The sequence below is a fragment of the Alosa alosa genome, chromosome 10 (assembly GCF_017589495.1).
Source record: "Alosa alosa isolate M-15738 ecotype Scorff River chromosome 10, AALO_Geno_1.1, whole genome shotgun sequence".
Taxonomy (NCBI): domain Eukaryota; kingdom Metazoa; phylum Chordata; class Actinopteri; order Clupeiformes; family Clupeidae; genus Alosa; species Alosa alosa.
In genome coordinates this window covers 33,172,432-33,181,085 of record NC_063198.1, presented here as the reverse complement: position 1 = coordinate 33,181,085, position 8,654 = coordinate 33,172,432, and the positions used below count along the sequence as shown (strand labels likewise).

The 8,654-nt window shown below is 42.9% G+C and overlaps 1 protein-coding gene across 3 annotated transcripts in view; it reads left to right on the top strand.

Moving 5' to 3' along the window:
* The window catches only part of LOC125301579 (ras-related protein Rap-1A-like), a 25,728-nt gene extending 19,211 nt beyond the window's left edge, over positions 1-6,517 (top strand). For 2 of the 3 annotated variants that reach the window (XM_048254176.1, XM_048254177.1), the window contains exons 5-8: positions 1,358-1,498; positions 4,092-4,235; positions 4,660-4,779; positions 6,204-6,517. In XM_048254176.1, the coding sequence (XP_048110133.1) occupies positions 1,358-1,498; positions 4,092-4,235; positions 4,660-4,749 (375 nt within the window). In that variant the 3' untranslated portion in view covers positions 4,750-4,779; positions 6,204-6,517. The remainder of the gene's footprint in view (positions 1-1,357; positions 1,499-4,091; positions 4,236-4,659; positions 4,780-6,203) is intronic. The other variant, XM_048254178.1, reaches the window with a different exon arrangement.
* Positions 6,518-8,654: the final 2,137 nt, after the last annotated feature.

Sequence of the window (8,654 nt, the reverse complement as noted above, 5' to 3'; positions counted from 1 at the left end):
TTGTTTTTTTTTCTAAACAACCAATACAAATGCAATAAAATAATATTTCTTTTAGTAGGCCCAAGTATTGTGAATACAAATTGCCTACATGCAAGCGTGGCTCACTTAAAAAAAAAAAAACCTGTGGCGCCATCTCTACACCATTGGTTTTACGCATGCCACACTATGGCCTACGCCGTTTCATTCACACAAACTGATAACGCTTTTTTGGCACGGTTCTGGAAGAACTGTGGCCAGATCTTTTCTCATCCCTTCTCCCTTAGTCTAACGGTGACGTGTGAGTATTGAAATTGGCTGTGGTCTATTCAGCATTTCTCAAAATATGGGTCCGCAACATGGAGACTGCTGGTCCGTGGAGTCGTGGGTGAAAATAGGCCCGGTGCTTCATCTGATAATTTGCTGCGCAGTTGATCAAGAAACCGCGGATCGACGAAAAAAAAAAAACAAAGCGTTTCTGCTATCGATGTCATTAAACATGGAGCCCTACAATTAAGTGGTGGTATGAGCATTCATTCAATCCGCCCGAATCTTGCCGAGAGAAACTGAAACTAATCGATAGCGTTGGTATCAAAGCTCCGCTTCAACCTGTTGGAAGGCTATTTATTTATTTAACGAAACTTAATAGAACGGCGTTGTTTTTTGGAACTTCCTTAGAAACAGAGCAGAGACTGTATAATACACTGTATAGCATTGAGTATTGTAGCCTTCTTTCTGGGTACATGTAGATGAGCCCTATGACCCAAAAGTCTGCCATGACCGGGCCTCAGGTCAAAGAAGTTTGAGAAAGGCTGGTCTATATAACCTGCATCAGAATGAGGTTTGCAATGGTTAGCCTGAAGGCACGGGTTGAAGACCCAGTCAGTTAAATCACGATATGCACATTTGTTTTACTTTGAATCTTGAAAAAAAAATATTATTACCTACCCTGACCCATTTTTAATTTTTTTTGGCTGTTACTGCAAACAAAAATATTTTTAAGGATGGCCTTATGGCCTGAGGGACCTCTATAACTGTGTGTGTAAAAGGCCACAAGACGCCGTAATGCGATGTGCATGCAATATTGGAGCAGTTTTTAATCACGTTTTCCCTCTAGTGATGTGTGTGTGTGTGTGTGTGCACGCACGTGTCAATAAGATCATTAAATATCAGTGCATTATCTCTAAAACTGTGTCTGTGTGTGTGTGTGTGTGTGTGCGCACGTGTGTACTTGTGCATGCAATATTGGAGCAGTTTTTAGTCACATATGCCCTCTAGTGATGTGTGTGTGTGTGTGTGCGCACGTGTCAATAAGATAATTTAATATCAGTGCATTATCTCTAAAACTGTGTGTGTGTGTGTGTGTGTGTGTGTGCTTTAGGAGCAGTTTACGGCCATGCGGGACCTATATATGAAGAACGGTCAGGGCTTTGCTCTGGTCTACTCCATCACAGCACAGTCCACCTTCAACGACCTCCAGGACCTTCGTGAGCAGATCCTGCGAGTCAAGGACACAGAGGATGTAAGTGTGTCTCTCTCTGTGTGTGTGTGCGTGTGTGTCAGTGGTGGAGGAAGTACTGAAACTCAGTACTTAAGTAAAAGTACAAATAAGCAGAGAAATATTTACTTTAGTAAAAGTAAAAGTACCACAATGCCAACCCTACTTAAGTAAAAGTAGAAAGTACCTGATTTTAAATGTACTTTAAGTATTAAAAGTAAAAGTACTTTAATGATTTATTATCGTAATATCTCTAGGCCTATTCTAATAATAATAAAAAAAATCAGTAGCCTATGAGCTGTGGCATTTTAAAAAAGCTAGTTTTAGGTTATACTAGGCTAGATAGTTTTAAGCTGATGTAATTGTGCTTACCATCTGTGGCCCAGTTTACATTCTGACTTACAATTCTGGAGACTAATTCTGGTTAATGTAGTGTGATCTGCTGAGTTAAGTATCATTCAGCAAAACACGAGAGGCTGAAGTTTATGGGGGTAGACAAGGGAAACGTCCGCTGGATCATAATGCCAATTCTGCTGGTCCAGATTGAACAGAAAAGTTGTTGAGAAGGTGTCTTCATGATAAGGTTCAGTTTCACTTGCGCAGACGCACATAGACATTGAATTAGACTTTACTACCCCCCAAATGTAGGCTATGCCTCTTTATTTGATCACACAATTAAAGAAATATTTTAATCTGGAACATGACAACGGGTTCTATAGTCTACCATTAATTTGTACGCAAAATGATCAGGCGGTGACAGGCGATGGGCATAGCCTGTAACTTCTGCTGCTTCAGCGGTTCTTAATCTCATCGGAGAGGAGGCCCTAACGATGCAGATAATAGACAGAGAAAGGCACAGAACACAGTTGCATGTACAGTGTAGCCATGGGTCTGGTGAATATAGCCTACCGAATGCAGATGACTACAAGCTCACGCTTTGCCTGGTCTAGACTAGTTTCAAAGATTTAGAAGTGGGGCACGTAGTGCTCTATCTGTGGTAGCAACCCCGCCCCCTGGCGAAACAAACGTGTTTGGCAAAGAGAAAAAAAACTGATCATAAAATGTAACGTAATAAGGAACGATGGTGTTGTAGAAATGTAGCGGAGTAAAAGTACAGATAATTGCTGCAAAATGTAACAATGTAAAAGTCAAAAGTATGCACTATAGATTCTACTTAAGTAAAGTACAAATAACGTGGAAATTTTACTTAAGAACAGTAATAAAGTATTTGTACTTCGTTACATTCCACCACTGGTGTGTGTGTGTGTGTGTGTGTGTGTGTGAGAGAGAGAGAGAGTGGTGTGGAGTGTGTCTCTGTCTCTGTGTGTGTGTGTGTGTGTGTGTGTGTGAGAGAGAGAGAGAGTGGTGGAGTGTGTCCCTCTGTGTGTGTGTGTGTGTGTGTGAGAGTGGTGTGGAGTGTGTGTGCATGTGAGTGTGTCCCTCTGTGTGTGCGTGTGTGTGAAAGAGTGGTGTGGAGTGTGTCCCTCTGTGTGTGTGTGTGTGTGTGTGTGTGTGTGTGTGTGTGTGTGTGTGTGTGTGTGTGTGAGAGTGGTGTGGAGTGTGTCCCTCTGTGTGTGTGTGTGTGAGTGAGTGAGTGAGAGAGAGAGTGGTGTGGAGTGTGTGTGCATGTGAGTGTGTCCCTCTCCTCTGTGTGTGTATGTGTGTGTCTGTGCGCATGTGAGTGTGTCCCCCTGTGTGTGTGTGTGTGTTTGTGTGTGTGCATGTGTGTGAGGGCTTGATCAGTCAGCTGAGAATGTGTTTCTGATGGGAACCCTTTCCACTGACCTGTGGACACGCAGTCTCACACACACACACACACACACACACACACACACACACACACACACACACACACACACAGAGTGATGGTGAGAAGGGCTGGCTGGGGTTCTGTGTGCTGCTTGAATAGTTGCTGTCCAATCAAAACTAATGGCAGGAATGTCACGCATAATTTCCCACTGCTCACACACACACACGCACACACACACACACAGTCCTCTTGTTTTTCTCTCCAGTTGCTTGGCAAACACACACAGACGTACGGTACGTGCACACACACACACACCATACTTCATCATACTTTGTGTCACATCATGCATGAGTGTGTGCAGGTATTGTTGGCTCAGGTTCAGCTGAACGTTGTAAACAGAATCCCGCTGGTTTATGGCCAGAACACACTCCTGCTCGGCCTCAACACGTGGACTTCATGCATCACGGCTTGATCTGTCAAACTATTGTAGAGGAGTGGCCTGTGTGTGTGTGTGTGTTTGTTTCTGTCTCTGTACGTGTGTGTTTTTGTCTGTGTGTCTGTGCGTGTGTGTTTTTGTCTCCGTGTGTTTGAGTGTTTTTCTGTAGCTCTGTGTCGCGTAATGTTCAGCATTACAAATTAACATAGCAGGTAAAAAGTGATTGGAAGTGCACAACACTCTGAACTGAACTGATCTCTCTTCTCTCTCTTCTCTCTCTCTTCTCTCTTCTCTCTCTCTCTCTCTCTCTCCCTCCCTCATTCCTCTCTTCTCTCTCTTCTCTTTCTTCTCTCTCTTCTCTCTCTTCTCTCTCTCCCTCCCTCATTCCTCTCTTCCTCCACCTCCCTCCATCCCTCCTTGTCTCTCCCCAGGTGCCGATGATCCTGGTGGGGAACAAGTGTGATCTGGAGGATGAGCGTGTGGTAGGCAAGGAGCAGGGGCAGAACCTGGCCCGCCAGTGGAACCAGTGTGCCTTCCTCGAGTCCTCCGCCAAGTCCAAGATCAACGTGCTGGACGTAAGTGCCCACATGCGCGCGCGCACACACACACACACACACACACACACACACACACACAGTGCTGCATCTGGGCATTATGCCATTTACATTTGTGAGATGTGGGTTAAAATACCACTGTATCAAGTGAAATTCCATTCTTGTGTGTGTGTGTGGTGTGTGCGATTGAACTCAAAAACAGGCTTGAAGAATTTCTGATAACTCCAGGTACAGACATTTACCCTGCTGTAAGTCATTAGCAGGAGTGATAACAAAACACCTCACCACTGTTCCTCCCTCTCTCTCTCTCTCTCTCTCTCTCTCTCTCTCTCCCTGTCCCTCTCTCTTCTCTCTTTCTCTTCTCTTCTATATCTTCTCTCTCTCCTCTCTACCTTTCTCTCTGTCTCTTCTCTCTATCCTTCTCTTCCTCCCTCTCTCTGTGTAGATCTTCTATGACCTGGTGAGGCAGATCAACAGGAAGACTCCAGTGGAGAAGAAGAAGGCCAAAAAGAAGTCCAACTGCACCCTACTGTAGCCAGGCCTCCCTGTAGGCACCCTGAGCCCGGTAACACACGCGCACACACACACACGCACACCACACACGCACATGCACACACACACACGTGCGCACTCACACGCGCACACACACACACACACGGGGAGACTGCAGGTGCTGTTAAAGCAGCACTAAATAAGATTGGCTCTTGGGGTCCTCGAACCCCAAACTTCCTGTGGCTGTTTTAGACGCGATAAGACCTGCTCAGAGTGCGGCAGAAGTGCCTTTCGCCCTATTAAGAGTTTATGTGCCATCGAAATTATGTTGTTATTTTAAGGTAAAGAGAAGTCTTTAGAGGGCCTTTTATGGGGCTCATCTCACTGAACCCTTTAAGCTGTGAACATGGGTTTGATTGATTGATCTTATCTGTGTGTGTTTGTTTGTGTGTGTGTGTGAGTGTGCGCGCGTGCGTGTGTTTATTGTATTGAGGAACCTTAAGACCTTCATGTTATCCTGTAAATCCTCTGGAAGGACCATTTCATTATCAACAAACTGCAACACCAAAAAGTTTTTTGTACCTTAAAATAATGTTTTCAAAATCATTTCAGTGGTTCATCAACTCGCAACCCTCTATCAACTATAATCGCACCATGCAAGTTTGCCAGATTGGGTAGCGGATCTGTAGTTTGATGGAATGAGTCAAGTCAAGTTATTTTTAAAGCGCATTTACTGTAACATGCACATAGTGCAACCCAAAGCAACAAACAAGACACATAACAAGACAAAGGATGCCGGATGGAGCGGCGTAGTCGCCAGCGTGCTCATGACATCAAGACATGACAAATACATTTAAAAAATAACAAATACAAAAAATGCTGGACGGAGCGGCGTAGTCGCCAGCGTACCCGTGACACCAAGACATACAAGACAGACAACAAAACAAATAAAAAGTGAGAAAAAAAAAGAAAATATATTTAAAAAGGGGGAAGGTGATGTTAAAATTAGTCAAATTTCCAAACCAGCTGAAAATGTCCAAGGGCAATGGTGATCCGTGAACTGCACAGAGTGTCTTCACAACCGATATGCCAACAAAGTTCTTTAACGTTAGCAAATGATCAACCCGGTGAATTCACTGGCAGTCTGGAGATCACGTTAACGTTATGAGACAAAAGAAACTACAAATTTGACATGCTTCTGATGTCGCAATACATCATACTTTCATAAAATCATGCAACATACACTACCTTGTCTGTGGACCAAGCCGGTTCTGGATAAACAAATAGTGTGCGTATGACAGAGAAAAAGTGCTTTGGTGTTGCTTTTAAAGAACATATTCTAGCAGTGTTCTATAGCAGTGTTCTTTAGCAGTGTTCTATAGCAGTCTATAGTAGTGTTCTAGAGCAGTGTTCTATAGCAGTGTTCTTTCTACACCCTCTTCCTTCCATGTGTGTCGTTTGAATGTGTGTTTATGTGTGTGTGTGTTTGTCTCACAGTGAAGAGCTCTTCTGAAGAACTATTGCCCCTTTGGACCGTGCCAGCATTCCCCAACCCAGCTACCCAAACTGTGGAACCGCCGATGCAGACTCCATTACCAAGACTGGCCTGGGAAAAAGAGAAAAAGAGAGAGAGAGAGAGATGGAAAGAGAGAAAGAGAGAGAGATGGAAAAGAGAGAGAGAGAGAGAGAGAGAAAGGGAGGGAGGGAGAGGAGGGGGAGTGAGAGCACAAGATTCCCAGCAGGATTTCTCTTGGTTTTAATGTCAGCAAACACACAGCAAAAACAAAACAAAAACAACACAGCCCCCATTCTCCCATGAGCACCCTGAATTCAAGGCTATGACACATGACTCCTCCTCCCCACGCCCGAGGTCTGCGATGGACGAACGAAGCTCAAAGACGTACGGGAGAGAGACTTGACAGTATTTCTGTTCTTGCAATATAGTTTATTTGAACATATGGAAGGTGAGTGTAGTTGTGTGGATTGTTAATACATATGGATCAAACAGCATGACCGCATCTGTATTTATGTGTAGATGTTGCAAGTGAAACCAAGTTGAAGTTTCGCCTCCTTGAAGCCATGCTTCTGTTTTTGTACATCAACGTGTGTGTGTGTGTATGTGTGTGTGTGTGTGTGTGCGCGCGCTAGGTCCAACTACAGAACCTGTAAATAGATGTTCTTTTTGTCTCCCAAACATGTATGGACATTCTCTTAAGCAGATATCCCAACGTGACGTTATTTTATACCTGGTCACTTGGCTTTCATAGTTCCCATAACATACTGTTGTAATGCCATTTTTGCATAATAATGTGTAAGAAATAGGACTTTTATAGAGTGACATGGGGGTGGGGGAGTACAAGGATCGATTTCTATGTCTTGAAGCTGAAATATATTCTATTAAACCAACTCTAATATTGCTTCTTGTGTTCTGTCAAGAACTGTTACAGCTTTTATGGATGATTAAATTTTAGTACGTTTTAAATCTCATGGCCGTTTGTAGTTTGTGTTGGTCATCTGAGGAAATAACCAGGGTGGGAGCTAAGGAGTGTGTTCCTGCCCTGTTCCTGTGTGTGTTTCATTGGTTGATGGGGTTCTGCAAAATCAATTTAAATAATTTTACCTTTGTCATTTTTATGATTACAAACAGGCGAGAAGTAGTTAGCCTACTTACAAAACCAGAATTGATTTTAATGGTTTAGACCCTAACTTTTCTCACCATAGAATTTAGCTGTCATAAGGTTTACATGTAACACCTGTGGAAAGGGACCTGATGAATCACATTTGAACCAATATCCGTGCCGGTGTCTAAGGTTCGGTGTCGGTATTCAACGGAATTTTTTTCCGGTACCTTACCCTTATTGAATTAGTAACAACTACAACATTAAAAGTTGCAAAAACATTGTATTACATTGAGAACGTTTGTAACCATACAAACCCCTCTCAATTCCTAAAGTATGGACATATGAACAGTGGATAGTAAACATTTTTTTAACACTCAAACATAAAACAAATAATTAGTCTTATCCCATAACCCTAATGGACTATTTTAGGCCATGTAGAACGATGGTCATCCCATAACCCTAATGGACTATTTTAGGCCATGTAGAACGGTCAGTCAACTGCTATTAATTTAAATTCTTACCAGTGGTAGGCCTACTATTCTGATTCATAATTTATGACCGCTCTTAGTGCAACACATGCATGTGACAACACAGACATGAGCTCAACTGATGCACATGAAATTACTGACATTTGTCACCGTTCGATTTCACGTGAACCAATACTCAGTAATACCGACCTAATTTGGTTGGTAGGCTACCGGTAAAGGTACAGTGTTAGGTACCCACCCTAGCCTACTTGTGATGAAGCCAAATTCTGTAATTGTTGCTTATGGATCATAGGTTCATCCTCATGACTGAAAATCCTGTAGCTTCCCTCTCAACCAACTTCGGAAAAGTAATGACTTAACAAAGAAGAATATTATAGAACATACACAACATACTTCTCGGGAATTAGAAACATTGCACATTTTTATATTAATTTAACTTTATTAAAGTAGTGATTTAAGTAACAAAACTAGTACAGTAAAACAATTCAAGGCAGGCAAGCAGGGTGTTGAAAGCTGAAGGCAAGAGGTTTTTGAACTGGGTGGTTTTTTGTTGATGTCAAAGCCGTTTATATAGACGGCTCTGGTTGATATGGACCTGCAGCGCCCTCTGGAGGGGAGAATCGGGAATGTGCTGTGGGTTGGACCGGAAGCATCGCTGATTATTTTGTTTGCATGGTTAAAGGTGCTGTCTGTGTAGACTGGGGGAAGGTCACAATCAATTTAGGGCCAATTTAGACCTCTATCAACAATCTGCTCCAGTTTCATCTTGGTGTGACTAAGCTCAATACTGCAATCAGAGGTGTAAAAGTCCTGCCACATTTTTGTTCCAACCATTCACT